Consider the following 20715-nt stretch of genomic DNA (forward strand, 5'->3'; position numbering starts at 1 on the left):
TTTATTAATTGCATGGAATAGTTTCAGTTTTTAAAAATCTGTGTTAATTTTTTAATCTCCATGTTAAGATAATTATTTGTGGTTGAAAATTTGTGTTTATAAATTGGGAAAGAATAACTGACTTTTTAATGGAGAAAGGATGATATCAGTTAAAAAGGAGATAATTAGTGGTATATGTAGGTTTGTGGAATATCTTTGTGACTATTTTGTTGTTAATTCTAATTAACATTAAATTAGGAAATTTATGGATTTTTCGTATTCTGTTTCTATAGTGAACTTTAGTCTATTACTAAAATCGTTTAATTAAGCTTGTAGATGAGTAATGCTAGTTGATTTCCCCAATCCATAGAACATCGTCCACATATCAGCCATAAAATGTAATGCCAGGGAGAAGGGAAGTATTTAATCAGTTTGATTCGATGTGTGCCAAAAATAGTTTTGCCAATTATCCATTAATATTTTGGCCCATTAGGAGTTCAAAAATTTGGATATAGATATCATTGTTGAATTTAAAGAAATTTGCTGAAATAATTAATTTTATGAAGGTTAAGATGTCGTTGGGTGTTAATTTTTACATTATCCTAAAACAGTGCTTCCCAAACTTATGGATGTAAAGGCCCCTTTGGAAAAATTAAAATATTTCATGGCCTCCATCCCATCTGAAAAAAAAAAAATTATAATAGAGACATATATTATTATAATATTTATTGTATTTATATTCAATACAAAACATACACAGCGAATATTGCAAAAATCAAATGCAAACATTACATTTTTAGCATCTTATATACACATTTGACATGCCACATTATCTTATATTTTTATATAGATAGATATATTGTTATTGTTCATTTGAAGTACAAGCACGTGAACGTAAAACAATTAGTAATAAACAAAGTAAGAATTAAAAACATAAAAGAAGTTTAATAACAATTTAAAGTGATGAATGTGTTTCAATACTGCTACACAAAAAGTCAATGTCAGGTGAAATGTTTGAAACTGCAATTCTTAGATTTCTTTCCAGTGCTTCCATTGATAAGCAGGACCTGTGCTTATTTTTAATTACCAACAACGATGAAAATGCTGTTTCACAAAGGTATGTAGATGTGAAAAGAATAAGCATATTTAAGGCTGCATTTATTGATGAAGAACATTCTTTTTGTCGTTGAATCCAAAATTTGGATAAATCGCTATTAACAAATTCTGATTCGAGAGTTGAATCTGCTCTCATGTCAATTAGTTCTTCTTGGGATGACCATGGAAGATTGTTAAATTGTAGAGAAGGAGCAAATGGTGTTCTTATCCAGTCATATTATTTATCTTCATTCAAATTAAGAAAATATTTTTTGAAAAAACCCATAAAATTTGTGAGGTGGTTAATTATTATTCTTTTATTTTCTGTTGATAATAAAATATTATCTCTTGAACATATTCATGAAGAGAAGTAAACATTTCCGTTTTATTATCATAAAAAGTTTTTGACTAAGTAGAAAGTTTACTTTGAAATGCTTGCAATTTAATGTTTAGTGTATATTAGTGCTTTTTCCTTGCAGAGAAAGATTCAGTTCATTAACTTTGTTGAAAAAATCTGACAGATAAGAATTGAAACAGAACCAATTTTGATCACAAAAATGAGATGCTAATATGGGATTCTTCTCAAGAAGAAAAATTCCAGTTCATCTTTCAGTATTAAAACTTGTTTTAGAACTTTTCTGCAGGACAACTACCTTACTTCTTTGTGATATAAAAGAATGTCATAATTGGAATCCATCTCTCGGCATAAAATATGAAACAGTCTTGTATTAATAGCATTATTTCTTATATAATTAACTGTAGTAGAAACTTCTGATAACACTTTACTCAGCTGTTCTTCCATTTGTCGAAATCTAAGTTTTCTTTATGGATAAGATAATGAACATGTCTTGCATTTGGATAAACTTTTTTTTTACTTCTGCTACAAAACCTGAAATTCTGCCAATCATGGCTGTGGTACCATCAGTGCAAATCCTGATGCACTTTTGCCAATCAATTTCATATTCCTTAAAAAAATTATTCACTTTTTCAAATATATCTTTTCCTTTGGTTGTACCAGAAAGATTTCTGCAAAACAGTACACCTTCATGAATTACAAAATTATAGGGGTATCTAACAAAAACCATTAAATTAGCATCATTATATTATCTGTAGATTCATCAAGTTGAATGGCAAATGTATTACTTTGTTTGATTCGTGAAATTAATGTAGATATGATATTATCAGCAATGCAGTCTATTCTTCTTTTAATTGTGTTATTATAATTTTTTTTTAAAGGTTCTGATATTCCGGAACCATGGATAGTTTTGCAAATTTTTATTGCTGCTGGTAAGACGAGGTCTTCACCAATTGTATAAGGTTTCTTTGTTTTTGCAATTAACAAAGCAATTTCAAAAGATACTTTTACTAATTTGTCATTCAATTTAGTGTTTTGAAAAACATTCAGCTTATCGTTTTAATTCTTCAGCCTTTCTTTGAAAAAAACTCAATTGTCTTACTCTTATATTCCCCATGAACAGTATCTAGATGGCGACAAAGTTTTCCGGGTTGCATGCAGTCATTTAATGACTACTTAGATTATACACAGGTTTGTTTGAATCATTATATGATGGTACAAACCCTTATTTCAAATAAGAAGGATCATATTTTCGAATTTTTTCATACGACATTGCCTCTTACCATCTGCTGCTGAAGACAATGCAGACTGTTCTGATAAAATATGAGATGCTGTCGTTTGTGAGTCTGTTTCTGCTTCTACTGATTGTTCACTGGATTGTTTTTTTTATCAGCCGCTTATCAGGGTTAAATTTTTGACATAGAATAGATCTAATAGTACCATGTACCGATACTGGCACACCACAGACTAACAAGATGAAATTAGTGAATTACATGAATAAGGGAATCCCTGGCATTTATAGTTCTGGTGCATATGATCTGTGCTATCAGCACAGTCGCTCTGCACCCCAAGTGTATTTCTTTCCCATGCACCACCTGCACCTGTGTACATTAGCAGTGAAATATTAATTTAAAGCGTGAAAAACTTGGCCACTTTAAATAAGCAAAGATTTTGCATTTGTGAGGTTTTTTTGTGCTTCTTATCAATTGAAATGAAACTTATATGAATAAGCATATATTTACTAATATTCGTTAAGTGCCGAAATATGCAGGAATCAAAATTGGTGAACCAATACCAATGTGTGATTTTTTCCATTAAAATATAAAAAATAAAATAATAAATAAATAATAAAAATTAAATATGTTTCTTTTAAGATAAGGTCTTAAAACATTTTAAATTTGTTTTCATTATTTCACAGTCCCCTCAACAAAACTGACAGCCCCCAAGGGGACCACAGCCCACAGTATGGGAAGTGCTGTTCTAAAGTATAGAGTATGGTCTTCTAGGAGTAATGCGTTCACGATATCTAATGTTCTGGGGACGTCCACATTGTTATACACAGTTGACCCTTGAACAACATGGGGTTAGGGGCACTGATCCCTCCCCATCCCATGATAGAAAATCTGCATATACATTTTGACTCTCCAAAAACTTAACTATTAATAGCCTACTGTTGACCAGAAGCCTTATCTATAACATAAACAGTCGATTGACACATATTTTGTATGTTATAATGATTATATACTGTATTCTTACAATAAAGTAAGCTAGTAAGAAAGAAATGACTAGAACATTGGCTAAACAAAAATGGCTAGAACATTTAAATCGAATGGACAACAGCAGACTACCAAAAATATTATGCAGATACAAAATAAGTGGAAAAAGAAGAATCGGAAGACCGAGAAAGAGATGGCATGAGACCGGAACAGGCCACATGGCCTATATTCCATGTTAGGAAGAAGAAGAGTAAGAAAGAAAAAGTACTACAGTAAGAAAATGTTAAGAAAATCATAAGAAAGAGAGAATACATTTACAGTACTGTACTGTATTTATCAATACCGTAAATTTACATCTGTTTACAAGACGAATCATCTGTCAGTACTTACATTAATATTGTCTCATATGATACAAAACATTGTAGATATTATATGTATTACTAACAGACATCAAAAATGAAAAGATAATGTGAAAAAGAAATTCATATTTATTTACAGGGATAACAATTCATGCATTGATAACGAAGAAGGCAATATGATTGCTTTATGTTAGCCTAGCCTATACACTAATGAATGAATTCAGAAATTTTTTTATGCTTATTACTTAAATTTAACTAATTAATTAAAAGTTAATTTTATGCAGTTATGATTTAATACTGCAAATGTTACTATGTATGGTCTAAGTATGAGTTTTGATAAATTTGAACTTTTTATAATAGATTTGTGCATATTTTATGCATTCTTGACATACCTAACTTTTTCTTAATTTTTTGGATATTTCTAGGCTAAAGTAGTTCATCTGTGAATTTTTTCAAATTGTTGCAAATCTCAAAAAATTTTTCCGATATATTTATTGAAAAAAATCCACATATAAGTGAACCTGTGTTGTTCAAGGAGCAACTGTATTGCTGTTGTGTCTATGAAGTAAGGATGTTTTTGTGAGATAAAGTTAGGTCGATATTTTTGGAATAAGTCATCAGTATGTTTAATCATAAATTTAGAGACATGGTTAATAATGGTTTGAGTAATTTTATTATGAATTTTGATAAAGGTGATGTGGTAGTGCTTTTATATGAAATTATCGAGTGTATTGAATAACCTACTTTATGAATTTTGTCTATCTTATTTTGATATTTTAATTTTTCTAATACATTATTAATTTGTTTTATGAGGTTAGAAGTGGGTAGCTTGGAATTTTTTGATACATGTTTTGATCATTCAAAATTTCCATGATTTTATTGTAATAATCCGTTTTATTTATGATAGCCACTATATCACCTTTGTCTGCTTTTGTGATCATAATATGTAGGTTCTTTTTTTAGTGATAACAAAGCTTCCAGTAGGTTAGGAGTAATGTTAGACTGTATTTTTATTTTGTTATTGATGATGTTAATTTATTTTATGAAGTATTACTTCTTTATTGGGATCTGTTTCCAATTTAGCCTGGATTTCAATGATAATATCTTTGTTTGGTACATATTATGGGAAGACTACAAAATTTAAGCCTTTGTTTAAAATGGTCATTTCATCAGGTGTGAGGGTTATAGTTTGATAAATTTATAATTGGGTTATATTGTTTGATGTAAATTGTGTTATAGTGTTTTCAGATTTTGCATTTTTAATGGTTTTAAGAATTCAGTTATAATTTTTACCAATTATATTTTCTGAAGCAGTTTCAGCAAAAAGCTTCAATAAATTACTCAAAAAAATTACTCTTATATCATTTTTTTCAATATATGTTTTAAAATACATATCGTCAGTGTCTTAATTTAACTGGAGTGAAAAAAGCCAATGATTTGATACAGGAATACTCCTGTAGAAAATAGGCAAAATAAGTTTGAGTTGATAGTTTTTAAGAACATTTGGCGAAATTATATCCACTTGGCCAACAATGCCAATGAACAGCATACTTATTCTGTAACCAATAGGCTGCAAGTTTGATATCCATGAATAGATATGGATGTTTGTAAATGTCTTCAGGTGGAAGATGAATTTCATTGCCTAGTGTGAGTCCACTGTTCATCTTATTGATAACTTGAAGTGACTTGAAAAGTTCATGTTTAGCTCTAGAGCAGAGTTTCTAAATTATGTTTTAAAAAAAAAGTGTATGTATATATATACAGGGTGTTCGGGATAAATTTGACATATTTATAATTAATTATATTTTTCCGTAAGTTACATGTATTAACACACACTTCTCTTCATTTAAAAGTTTGGACCCTTCTTCATTCATATACAAGATGTCAGAAAGGATGGATAGCTGGAACCCACCTGAATCATGGAAGAGAATAACTTGTATCATGATGATTCGTGCCCGCCATCAAAATAAGGATATTACGACTGCTGCCCAATGCTCCCTGAATACAGTAAAAACAATCAGGCATGAACTAGAGACTTGCAATGGTGACTACGAGGATGTAGCAAGAAGAAAGATCCCTAGCAGACGATCTGATTGCATTCGTACAGCAGAATTCCTTGCAAATCTGCAGGAACAGGTGTTGAAGAACCCTGGCATTGGAATTCGGGCTTTGTTCGTGGAGTTGCTAACTGTAGTCAAGCCCTGGATAACAAGGGTAGCCAATGGTAGGCCGTATGTATGGCAGCAGGATTCGGCCCCTTGCCACACCTCTGGGAAAAGTCAAAAATGGTTGTCTGAAAATTTCTACGACTTCACCAGTCCAAATGTTTGGCCTCCAAACTCCCCAGACCTTAACCCCATGGATTATTTTGTATGGGGCGCAGTTGAAAAAGACACCAATCGCACTTCCAGTAATACAAAAGCCCAGTTAATGGATAAAATTAAAACAGTTTTTGCGGCCCTTCCCAGGGAGACTGTAGCATCAGCTTGTTCGAGGTTCTGAAGCAGAATTGAAGCTGTGATCGATGCTAATGGTGGTTATTTTGAGTAAATCTTGTTGATAGTATTGTAATTAACTCTGCCTGTAATGTTTTTTTGTCAATTCATTAAATTTAATAGATACAAAGAAGATTTTCTTTTTCCTTACGAAACTGTCAAATTTATCCCGAACACCCTGTATATACAGTTATACCCCGAAGTTACGCGGTAGATGGGACCAACAAAAAGCACATAAGTCGAATTCGTGTAATAACTCCGGGTATAATTTTGCATGTAATTTATATATACAAACATACAAAATATTAGTTAATTGGGACCAGAGGTTTACAAAAACACCTATATTTTTTAAGAAATATAATCATAATTGTAGTTTTTCATACATAAAAAAAAAAGTTATTTCGATGTCGATGGTTTCATAAAATCTAATAGATTCGTCTGACAGCATAATGTCTTTTTCTTGTCACGCAAAATTTCTTTATAGCAAGCCAAGGCTTTTTTATTCCTTGCTTTATGGCTACAATTCGTTACTCGTCAGAATCTATGTCCTCCAAAATCTGTAAACCTTTCTTTTATGATTGTTCTTACTGTGGATTCCTGTAGATTGAACTTCTTTGCTAGCTCACAAATTTTCATTCCACCTTCAAAATCCTTAATAATGTTGAGTTTTGTTTCCAAAGTCAATGTTTTTCTTTTCTTGCTAGCTGTAGAGGAATCGGACTTGCTTCTTTTGGATGACATTATTATTTTTTATGTGATAAAATTTTTATCAAGAACATAACATTAAGCAATTGCAAGGTTTGTAGACTATAAAAATCGTGTATGAATGGAGACCGCACGAAACATGTCAGTGCTTGTTTACAGCATGTGCGACACTGGCAAATGCGGCCGACGCTGGAAAGATACGACTAGTGGTGAGGCATGAAGCGGGGCGGGAATACGTACATATAAGAAACTTCGTAACTCCGGATTCACGTAAGTCGGGGTATGACTGTGTATACACACACACACACACACACACACAGGATGTCCCATAAATCACAAAGGGGTTTAAACATTTAATAAAATTTTTATTTTATTTATTATTTTGATTCTCTCTCTTCACGCAAATGCCTTCCATTTTTGGCTTCACAAAGCACAAAGATGGGTCCTTTCTATGGCATGTTTCATGACAGTTGTTAAAGTTTCTAGCTGCAGCACCCTAATTTTTGCATAAATATTCTCCTTCAGCTATCGGGTTGCATGGGACTTGTTCACATAGACCTTTTCCTACAGGTAACACCCCATAGGAAGAAGTTGGGAGCCATCAGATCTGAAGAATTTGACAGCCAGTTAATGGCCAATCAAATGCTGATTTTCAAAATAAAATTGTACAACAATTTTGGTTTGTTGGGTTGAACTTTTCCATGATTAATTTCCCAAATGTTCCTTAGAATACCTAAAAAAAAAAAAAAAAAAAAAAAAAAAAAAAAAAAAAATTAATAATCAAAAGTTATTCACATTTTAAACCCCTTCATGATTTATGGCCCTGCACATATATATATATATATATATATATATATATAATACAACCTTTCATGAATGAGAGTCACATGAAAACAGGATTAAGTAATAACTATTTTTTAAAAGTGTTAAATTATTGTTTAATTTCATTTCTTTGTATTGCTATTCATTTCTTACTTTGTTACTGATTTATTAAATCAGTAACACCTTTTATGATTTATTTCTTAATATCCCTTTAATATCTAAAGTGCCTTAGACGATAGAAATATAAGATCTGATAATGTTGGAGTCTTGACAAGTAACAGACTGATTTGGAGGAAAATTGTAGATAAGAAGTTAGTAATGATGTAATTTTTTCATGTAGTACTGTCATATCCTGTACACCCCTTGAGGGTACATGGCAGGAATTTGATGATGATGATATCCCTTTTGAATGTACTCATTGCTTCCATATAATTCTGGTGACTGGATATGATTTGAAAATTTCTTATTATAGGAGAAATACAGAAAAACACAAAAGATTTATTCTAGTCTAAAGTTTGCTTTAATGAATTTCCTTAAATTAGCTTTGCTACTGTGGAGCTTTGACCAGGACTTTATGGTAATTCTTTATAGTGAGCAAGTTTGCTGCAATCATTATGTTTATAATGAGAGCTGATTAACTTATTTACCTGATAAAAACAATAGCAATTATGAATTTACATTTGGATCCTCTGAAATTGGAGAATAGAATCAGTACGTGACTCTCTTTTTTTATATATAGATATATATATTAATCCTACCCATGAAATGTAAGCCTTATATTTAATGAATTTCCTTAAATTAGCTTTGCTACTATGAAGCTTTGACCAGGACTTTATGGTAATTCTTTATGGTGAGGAAGTTTGCTGCAATCATTATGTCTATAATGAGAGCTGATTAACTTATTTACCTGATAAAAACAATAGCAATTATGAATTTACATTTGGATTCTCTGAAATTGGAGAATAGAATCAGTACTTGACTCTCTTTTTATATATATATATATATATATATTAATCCCGCCCATGAAATGTAAGCCTTATATATATATTAGAATTTGTACCATGGGCTAAGATCAGATAATCTAGGAACATTTCTCTAGCCACCAAAAATGGAAATATTTCAAGCCACTTTAGGTCTCCAATGAGTAAAGACCATTGAGAACTTTCCAGTGATAATGAAATATTTCCATTTTGCTTTATTGAAACAATTTGCTTTACATCATAACTCATGCAATTTTATGCAAAAAAGAAGTATCAATTAAATATTAAGAGATGAATCAACAGACATTTTCAATGTTGCTTTTATGAAGTGATCCATCCCATGATACAAAATATGATCATGACATTAATATTATCTTTAAATAGTATTAACAAAGTATAGAAATAGTTTAATACTCTTTCTTATGTTTTTGTTTGCATTTTATTAGTATTGTTGGAAAGATGAAAAGGTGGAGAAAGAGGTTGAATTTGTACAGACTATCATACACAAAGTGCGTTCCTTGCGGTCTGATTATCAGCTTGCCAAAAATAAAGTGGATCGTAAGTACTGAATTTTATCCATACCTTCAGTGTGCTAATTTATATGTTTCCCCTTAGCATGTTATGCTCCACTAATCCCTAGAACACAAGGACTAAATTTTGTATAAACTAAATTAAAAATTGATATGGAGGTTAATTCTGTTTGTATATTCTTATGTTTCATTTGTGTGTATATTTTTTTCTAGCTAACTTGCCTATTTTGTGGGATGAACACCTTGGTTTCTGGAATGGAAACTCTGCCACCTCTCTCTCAGACCATATAACTCACCTTCGTTTGAAAAGCTATTTAAAGATTCCTTACATTCTAGGATAGGTTTACATAAGATTTTCCAATCAAAGAGTTTCTCTGCTATGAACTATGTTACAAGAGCTTTTTTAGTTCTTTTAAATCACTAAATAGCAAAGAAACGGAAATGTTATATTTGATATTTGTTTAAAATGTTACATTTTAAATAAATACTATTCATTTATAATATTTTTTCTTACCTGTTGTAGAATATCTGATATTTCATGGTCTTCATTAAATTACGAATAATAATATTGATGAGAATGTTAGATTTCTGATTTTGTATTTTCTGAGCACAATTCCCCTCTGGACAGCTATGCTTGAACCTGGCTAATATTTGATATTACATACCTCAGAGTTTATTTCAAATCTAGTGAACTTCCAAATGAAAGCATTTGAAACAGATTTGTCCATGGATTGTAGAATATTACTGGTGTGAATAATATATGTCTTTGACCTTTCGAATATCTTTTTAATCATGTTAAAAAGATGTTCGAAAGGAATATAATTAGTTATACAAAATGGAAGATAAAAAAATCAGAAAACAGGTGTTTCAAATACAGATGTGGAGTACTGTAGGTTTACGAAACAAGCTTTCTTTGATGGGAGCCAAATTAAAAATATAAAAAAAAAGCAAACTAGTAGTGAAATTTTAACTGTGTGTCATGTACTTCCTGTTTTCGAGTTACATATATATATAATGATAATTTGAAAGTAATATTTGTTAGTCATTCCTCTAAGTTAAACTCTATTATAATATTTCCTAAATTCAAAGTGAAATTTAATTAGTTGCATGTAATCCTTCCCTATATGAAAGGTTAACATTGCTAACCTTTCATCTTCCATTAAGTGAACATTTAGATTGGCTCTGTCCACACGTTTTTGAATACTAACAGTGCTATTTTTAATATCTAATAACGATCAGTCTTCATTTTTAATATATTTTTTTTGTTGTCCCATCCATGAGAGATTATTTTTGCAAACTTGTAGTACATTTTGTACTGTGGGTGGCTAAGAATTTTTTTTTTTTCCATTTTTATATATACATTTTTTGTATTTTTCATTTTTTTTACATAGTCTTGAAACCCTGCTCTAGAGACCAAATGTGGAACTTTTTCAAGCCACTTCAGGCCTCCAATAAGTAGGGTGATGGTCTCACACCACCCTACTTATTGGAGCAGTATCAAGCAATGAAATTCATCTTCCACCTAAAGACAATCACAAACAACCATGCCCACAGTGGGATTCAAACCCACAGCTTGTTGGTTGGAGAGTTGGTATGCTAACCACTTAGCCAACCAGACCAGCAAATGTGTATGATGGTGCTATTGATTGCTGTTTTATTTTTTAACCCAACTCGCAGATCTTAAAGTTGACTTTAAGTTATTGAAGTCTTATGCACTGCAACTTTAGTGTTTTGGCTAATTTCTCTCTTATTACATATAAATTTATTAATGTCTCCCTACCATACAAGTTTTTCTTATTCTGCTGTCTTTTTTTCTACATTTAATTTGCCACCTTCACTAAAAATTGCCAAGCAGTTGAAATGTTTTACTTGTTGCATAGATTCATTATTGAGAATGCTGCTGATATAATAAAAATTTTTCCATGTTCCTGCCTATTTCATAATTTTTGTCTTTTTTATTGCAGATTTTCATTAACATTTGATACAGCGATTACTCAGTTAAAGAATCCTGAAGACTTGTAATGGGTTTATTTAGGAGTATAACTTAATTATTAATTGACTTAAGGAATTCACAACGTACAATAGAATATAAATTAAATTAAACTTTAATATATATTTCCAATATTTTGGCAATGTCACGTTGCTGTTTTCAAAGGAACTTACAATAAAGACACATGCACGCAGGCACTGTATACAGTAAATGAGGATTTTACTCATTTACTCCTCATTTACTGTATATAGTGCCTGCGTGCACGTGTCTTTATTGTAAGTTCCGTTGAAAACAGCAACGTGACATTGCCGAAATATTGGAAATATATATTAAAGTTTAATTTAATTTATATTCTAATTGTACGTTGTGAATTCCTTAAGTCAATTAATAATTATGTATAACCAGCGTATAAGCCTTTCTATGAGAATTAGGAGTATAACACCTGCATAATTGAATGTATTGAATTGAATTTCTCCGGTTTTGACATCAGGTTTAATGCCACTTTCCTTCATAATGTAATCCATATATTGTCTTATGCACAATTTTAGAACAAACATCTTTTACTCTTCTTAGGCGTGCTTGTATTCTTATGTACTCTGTAATTCTCACATTCCCTTTTTAGAGATGGGATACTCTGCTTCTTATACATAAAGCTCTACTCCTATCATCTGGAATTCATCCTTCTGATTAGGCCTTCTGAAAAATGCAGTGCAGCCACTGTAAAACTTTCACTTCTCCATGTTTGAGCATTTCTAGTTGCATTTCATCTATTCAGCTGCCTTTCCATATTTCACATTTCTGATGGGTTTTTTCTACCTCATGTTGATTTCATTCATATTGAATATTTTCTTCTGTTCTCTCACAATTTTTGTCACTCTCATATACCAATTTTTGGTATATTTCATATAACAATATACCAACTACTCAAAACATCTAGAATATCTTTATCCTCATTTCACCTATTTCTAAGCTTTTTTTTTTTTTTTTTTTTTTTTTGTAATCAAAACATTTTATCACCTGCATGATATTTCCCATGACTTGTTTAGTATATTTACACATAGCTAGCTCTGTTACCTTTTTTTTTTTTCTAACTCTTGAGACATCTGTTGACTAGCTTCCTCGATACATTGATGTGCTTTCTTTTCCAGGCCTATCCCATTAACTTCTTGATCCCCAAAATATATTTTTCCTATTCTTGCAAACAACTTTGCTACATGCTTTCCTGACTGAATCAATCATTGTTTTCTTCAGAGTTTGCCACTGTGTCTCCAAAGTTCTTGCTTTCTTGCATAATATATGTATATTTGCATCTACAGTTTGCCTGTAAAAGCTGCTCAATTTTGATTATTTTTATAACTTTCTTATATATTCTTCTTTCAATGTGATATTCAGTTTTATCATGCTCAAAACTAAAACCTTTCCATATCTTTCTTATTTTAATTTCAGCCCAACAAAGTTGGTTATGCAATGCTTGCGAGTATGAAAATAAGATTCATGTTAATACATAAATTGATTATGATAAAATTATCTTTTCTTCTTTTCACTGAAGTGCATGGGACTATAGAATTTGTGGTTTCATTCAATATGAATGAAATATGAAATGAATATGAAACACATAAATATTCTTTTTAATGGATGTGTGTGTGTGTGTGTATGTGTGTGTGTGTGTGTGTCAATCAGTTGTCTATAATGCCAGTTGACTTTGGTACTGTGGATTGGCCAAGAAGCAGACTTCCACATGATCTAGAAGACCTCCTTTAGAAATTCAATGTTTTTTTTAATGCCACTTAAACCTTCCAGTAAACAAAATAAGCACATCTTCCAGTAAAAATTATCTGTCACCTAATGATTCACAAACTTATGCTGGAACAACAACCCACAGTTGTTCATTGCAAAGTTAGAAACTTTATCCATTCAGCCACCAAGGACATAGAATACTGCAGTAACAGAACTATTCTATTTTGATGGAACATCATCAAAACCACTCTAGTCCTTCCCCTCAAGATTCACACTGTATGTGATCTCTGTGCTAGAACTGATTACTTACCTCAGAATATCAAAGCAACCACAGTTGCAGCTTTTCCATACCATAAAGGTCAGTGACAAAGCAAGATATGTGGAATGGCTGTGGTAAAATCTAATTAGGCAGGATGCCTCTTGATAATCTAGAGTTTATGTGTTACAAAATTGCACTATTATTGACAGTAATCATGAAAGACATTAAATTTAAAGTATTTCAGGTAATGTAGGGAGAGGCTGTCTGTAGCCATTTATGTAGGAATTCAAATAAAAGTATAATAATGTCTCAAACTACTTATCTCAAACCATTCGAATGTGATTTGCTGTGCAGTAACACAACTTTACTTCCCTTATACACTTCTTTGATTACTTTCACATGTTTGTTAGGAATTCCATAACTTCTAATAATTAACTGTGGTGTTTCTTCATCAAATTGAATATTAAAAATCTAGCACTTAAATAAGATGTTTCATTATTCCTATCATCCTACTATGAGAGCTCATAACAGGATGATAGTGTTCATATCAGTAATAATAATAATTGGTTGGTTGATCTTTCAGTTGGTCACACTGCTGGTTTTGGAATTAAGAAACTTAGGTCAAATCCCATATAATTCAAGTAAATCATACATTGTATATTTAAATTTAATATACAAATATATTTAATAAAGGAAAATAAAACTGAATGCAAGAATTATAGATAATTTCTCTACTGATTATTCCAGGATACTTAAGAAAAGACCAAGAAGGATTGTTGAATAATCATCTGTTTGTGAAAGTCTTTGGGAAGACTCTCACAAACAGGTGATTTTAGTTGCCTGATATGAGACCATCACTCTGCATATCAGAGACTAGTGGTTTGAAACCAGTGTTTGATCTTTAGAATAGGATTGATGATCTTGCCTTTAATCATCTCATAGTAATACATATACTATAGGTTAGAAATCTTTCATGAGTCAAGGAAGGCATCATTCATGATATGTATGCTCAAAGGATATATATATATGATTGTTTTCATTATTACTAGCTTGTAATCAATCTTCTTCCAAATTAATCAGGTCTTACATTTTTGGTCTTCTAAGACCTAATTAATTATTACTGATTTTCACACTTATTTGCTCTGGCAGTTATTCAGTTCAGTTATACATGTATTCACCATAGAAACTTTTATTTAATATGGTGTTTCCCTATAGGCATGCAGCTGCCAGTACCGATCCTCTTCAATTCCCTGTACATACTTTGGTGAGATATGAGTTGGGAACAGCCTTCATTAAATGCTTTGGTCTACTGCTGCACACAGGAAGTTCTGTTTGTCCATACATGCCTCCTCAAGACAACAGCGATATTGTTCCTCACAGACTATCTTAGGACCACATTTATGCCTCTTAGACAAGCAATGTGGTTATTTTTCCACTGATTAAACACTCAGAATATCTCACCTTTTGAGAAACTAGTCAGTTCTGCTGTTTTCAAAATCATGGCTCCAGCCAGATGGGCACCCACAATAAGCCCTTTATTAAACTCCAAAATATTCTTTGTTTTGCTCATTGTGATCAATGCTGTGTAAGTGGCATTTACATACATCTGCATAAAAGTTTCGAATTCAGTATCTGGTATGTAGAATCCTTGAAGACTTGCTTGAATTATTTAAGAGTATAACATTGTCTGCATAAAGAGCTGATTTTGAATATCTCTGATTTTGATAAGTTTAATGCCAATTTCTTTCATGATAAGATCCATGTGGATGAAAAAATAGTAAAAATAGAATACACTCAGGTCTTCCACCTGATTTCACATCAAATCATCCTTCTTCCTGTACCACTTTCAGTTCTAACAGCCAGTGTACAATTTAAGTCTAGTCTGTATAATATAATGTCTGATTTATACCATATAATTGTAACATTTTGAAGCACTTTTCTCTTGACATTTCTCTTCTCATATGCATTTTCTTGACCCTTAGACCTAAAGTAAAAATTTGGTCCTGACATCATTTATTAGACTGAACACAGCTGGTTTATTCCCTTATTTTCTTTCCCAGCTTTTTCTTAAGTACATTTGAGTAGAGGCTAAGAAAAACCAGAAAAGAAGTACAAGAGAATGTTATAGATAATATTTATATCTTACATAAATCTTACTTATAACATTCAGTGAGGAGATTACTGTAATTATCAATGTTTGATTTTATTTTAACTAATATTAGAATGAATGCTGTAGTGAAGATATATTTCATGGGTAGAGAATGAAATAAGGGAGAAAAAAGTAGTGAAATCAGAAATTATTTGTCAATATTGAATACGTGATATCTGCACCAACTTAGTATATTGTATTTTCAGCAATATTTTTGGAACCATATTTTAAAGCATTCTTCAGTATAATACAGTGATGAATCAGATTTAGTGTATTAATTCAAATATTTTTATTCTTTAATTCATTTATTTTATTTTTTTTTATTTGCAGTATATTTGAAGTGTGATGGTGAAGAAATTCACTTTCTGATTGCAAAGTTTATTCCTGTTATTCAAGCATTAACATTTTCTTCAAAAGTAGAGTTGGTGGATGGACATGCCATCCCTATTGGCTGTGCCATCATTCCTATCTCAGACTGTTGTGAAGCACATGTGTTACTAAAGGTAAATGGATGTGTTCTTTTAAAATGTGTGTGTGTGTGTATGTGAGAGAGAGAGAGAGAGAGACTAGTTATGGCAGAAAAAGTGAGGTGAAAAAAAAGAATAGATGCATTGTTTGAATATGTGCAATACATTTGTATGTTATACTTTTTATGTGCTGATGAAGTAACCAATAATGAAATCTGAATGTGAATCATCTCAAGGAATTTTTAAAGAGCCTTCCAGTAAAATGACATCTGGAACTATTCATTTATTTTCTAAACAATGTGGGGAATTATCATTTCTACACAGTATTTAGTGAGTGAGCTTATTCCAAATGATATAACATTTGCTATGAGGTCCATCAAACTTAAGAAATTGTATCACACTTGGGACCACAGACTGGCTCTGGTTGTAAACTCAGATGTAATTTTCAGTAGATATATTTCTGTTTGACACGTAGACAGGCTTGTATTGGCAGTTCGTGTTTATATTATGTAACACTTTTAGTTGACAAGAATGATAATAAGAAAGTAAGTAATATTGTCTACTTATTGTTTACTTATTTGCTGATATTTTGCTGGTGCTATACTCAGCATCTTCAGAGCACAAAAATAGTTTGCTAGAGCACATGAACAGCAACTATTAGTTAATAGTGGAAACAGTTTAAAATTGTAATGGACAATACAAGGAACTAAAGTCACCAATTATGGCTTTTAAAGTGTGGTTAGAGCTGCTGATGCTGTACATTTCATTGTGAGATGTAGTTTCAGACTCTGCAGAGAAACTGGCATTTCAGAATAGTGAAGGCTTCCAAAAACCATCTTTTGGTCACTGCTTCAAATTTGGTGATTCTGTTTGGGGATGTTGGAATTTGTTTGCTAACTGACTTCTGATATAACTCTGATTTATAAGCATGTAGTGTGAAGATGACGGAATGGTATCAGACAGTGTTTCCTTATTTAGAATATAGAGAAAAATATGAGGCGCCTAAGTTATATATAAGAATATCTAAACAAAGAATAGAGAAGATAGATATCATAAAGGCAGTAAGCACAATGTACAAGCAAAATATACTAGATAAGATGGGGACTTTAAAATGTAGGGCAAATTTTAGCTTATATAACATCAGAGGGCGATTTTAGATATACAAGCTCAAGCTGAAGATATTCGTGATATTCTGAATATACAGTATTCTGATATTCTGAATATATCTTTAAACAGGTTCAGGTCCCGAAATCATTGAAATAGGAAGTGATCACCATCTAGTTATGAATAGGATAAATGCATCTTTAGCCAGATTATAATTGTCATGAAAACTGTGACAATAAGCAGGAACATGGAAGACATCAGATGCATTCTCAGTGGGAAATGCATAGTAAAAAGCTAAATATTTCAGCTATTTATGGGGAGAGGGTGCTGTAAAGTTCATTTAGGTATCAGGTGAACCTTGTTGCTAGAGCTTTATAAAGAATATTTCCTCCTGCCTTGATATCTTCTGTTCTTATTTCACCTGTTCCTGGTTCCACATTTTTCAAATTGTTCCAACATTTTTTATGATTCTTTTGCAGTCTTTCATAATGTAGTCAATTTCATTTATTGTTACTCCATTTGGTGATCTCCTTGCCCACCATCTTCCTGAATGCTTTTTTCAAAAAAAAGTATTATTCATTATATAAAGCCTCTCTGCTTCAGAAAACTGCCAGATGCTCTCATCTTTCATTTCTATCATCTATTCCCCGTGGACCACCCACAGGCTGGCCTTTACCAATTTTGGCATTGAAATCCCTGCATATGTATATGTGCTTTTGTCTTTTAAACTGTCTTCTGTTTGCTTGTAGAAATCTTTTATTGTTTCATCATCAGCTGTGGAAGTTGGTGCATAGTAGACTATTATTTTTAATGTTTTTGTTTGACCTACTTGAACAATCGGTTTTCTTATAAAATGTTGCAAGATAAGTCATTTTTAATATTTTTGATCCAACTATAAATCTCACTCCACCAAAATTGTGGAAGGAAGACCTGGTAATCCTTCCATTTTGCAGTCAGGATGGCTCATCTTTTTGTTTCATGTAATGCCAGAAAATTAAATTTTAGGGTTATCAGTCTCTTTCAGAAGAAAATCTACTTACAAGTCCTTAGCAAAATTCATATTGAATGTTCCAAGTCACGAGGTCAAATATTTCTGTGGTGGCCTACCATTTTCTGTGAGATTCTCAGCACCCCCCTGCTCTCAGAGAGTCGAAACTGTCACCTTGATTTGTCTTACAAGAGTTGCACAGGACTGGAGGCCAATGCTTCTGAGAAATTTCCATCTTTGCTTTGATCAAATATCCCACTTCTCTTGACCAAAGTCAAGAGAAGTGTGGAGGACAATAACCTTTAACCTTAACCTACTGAGGTTAATCCGAAACCCTAACTGGTATATTATCATCTGAAGTGGTGTGAGTTCTTGGGTCTTTGTCAGAGTGGTGGAATTAAAATTCTCAAGTTTCTGAAGGGGGGGGGGAATAATGCTATCCCACTTCTTCATAATGCTATCCCACTAATGGGATAGCATTATGCCACCAGAAATGTTGTCACTATGTCACACGTGCCTCAGTGAGAGAGAGAGAGAGATTGTTAACATATTTTAAAATAAATTTGCTCTTCCACTGCTGTCCTCTTCAAGCACACCACCCTTATCTAGCCACCAGTATTTATCTATTCACTGACACAACTTCCCGTTGGGGCTTGATCCAACCTTCCGTTAGGTTGCTCAGATTAGCAGGGTCCATTTCTTGTAGGTGAGCCTGGAGTTGGGATGGCGAGGCTAAAAGGTTCTGCTTGTAAGAACCTTATATTGCACTGTTACATCCCCATTTAAACCCTTATACTTCAGCTATACAACTATATAATATATTTCAGCTATTAAAGCACAGCTTTTACTGAAAATGACAAATTAAATATCAAAATAGATAACAGAATAAGCAAGGCTTGTGTGTGTAATATGATGGAGAGCCATTTGAATAAATTTATATGAAACATGAGAGAAATTAGCCAAAATGCCAAACTAGACATATATGAGATGCAATCAAACTAAATCTGTAGATCACAAGTAAGAAAATGCCAAGAAAATTAGGGGAAAGAACAGACATCTGTTGCAGATCATAATAAAATTAATATATTAAAATGGAAATTGAAATTTGGAATTTGCTTCAGTCGTTCAATTGGTAAAAACCATTGATTGTTTGCCACCAATTCCTAAGTGAGCTAATTCATGTCAATTATATCCTTTTAGATATCTTGCCACATAGGCAATTATATGTTTACAGGATATTGCTCTTCCTAAAGTCTGATAATCAGTACGTAAGCATTAGAAAAAATATTTACTTTTGCATAAAACTAGGTTTAAAATATTTAATTCCAAAAACACAAAATGAAATAATATACAACCACTATATATATTTCGCTCCAAAAATCTTTAATGGCTTATCCTTCTCTCTCTATTTAATATGAAACGAGACCAACATGAACATATATAGAAAGCTAATTGGAGAGCGTTTAAATTTTTATATGAATATTGAAATTTTCTTTAGAATAAGAATATAAAATAAAGAAATTAACTAATGCAAAATAATAAATTAATTAGTTTTTATTCAGAGAGTGTACATATGTGTGTATGTATATATATCATCATCATCAAATTTCTGACATGTACCCTCAAAGGGTGTACAGGATATGATAGTACTATATGAAAAACTTGCATCATTACTAGCTTCCTATCTACAATTTTCATCCAAATCAATCTGCTACCCGTCAAGATTCCGGTATCAGTCAAGATTCATGGTATCAGTGGCAATATCATATTGCCACTGATACCATCTCATGCCCTAATCTTTCTCAGGACTCTCATGTCTGTGGTCTCTAGTCTTTGATCAAGTGTTTTATTTCTAACCCAGTTCTCAGATCTATAAGTTAAAATTAGTTTGAACACTATCTTGTGTACTATAATTTAGTGTTTTGACTGATTTCTCTCTTGTTCCATATAAATTTATTCAGCTTACTTCCTACCATACCAGCTTTGTTGATTTTTGTTGTTTTGTTATTGCTGACCTTCATGCCAGATCTATTACAACAGTTATTCAATTTAGTCAGGGAATCTTGCAGACTTGTACTGGATTTATTTAAAGGTATAACACTATCCACATAAAGTAAACAGCTGAGATTAACATCCGCAATTTTGATATCAGGTTTAATAGCACTTTCCTTCATAATGTGATCCATATAGATCATAGGTGGCCAACAGCAGGCTCGTGGGCCGCATGCGGCCCGTAATGTGATTTTATGCGGCCCACAGCAGGATAAAAACTATATTAAATTATATGTATTATCAACTTGGCTATTAGTTTTGACCGCGGATTTTCTGATTGATATACTAGTTATATTCTCAACATGGAATCAAAATTGCTTTAAAAAGATTACTCAATTTATAAAATCTACTGCTTCTCTTTGCGAGTTGTAGTAGTGAGAGTGGTAGATTTCTATGCACTCCATTGTAACACATCATTGAAAGTCACTTGCTT

The 20715-nt window shown here is 31.9% G+C and overlaps 1 protein-coding gene across 1 annotated transcript in view; it reads left to right on the top strand.

Annotated features, from left to right (window-relative positions):
- ValRS (Valyl-tRNA synthetase) overlaps positions 1-20715 on the top strand; it is a 464082-nt gene that overhangs the window by 411144 nt on the left and 32223 nt on the right. Inside the window, exons 23-24 of the mRNA XM_090401956.1 lie at positions 9453-9564; positions 16002-16174. Of these exons, the coding sequence (XP_090258082.1) occupies positions 9453-9564; positions 16002-16174 (285 nt within the window). The remainder of the gene's footprint in view (positions 1-9452; positions 9565-16001; positions 16175-20715) is intronic.

The sequence above is a fragment of the Typopeltis vanoorti genome, chromosome 12 (assembly GCF_054136105.1).
Source record: "Typopeltis vanoorti isolate ZY-2024b chromosome 12, IOZ_Tvanoo_1.0, whole genome shotgun sequence".
Lineage (NCBI taxonomy): Eukaryota > Metazoa > Arthropoda > Arachnida > Uropygi > Thelyphonidae > Typopeltis > Typopeltis vanoorti.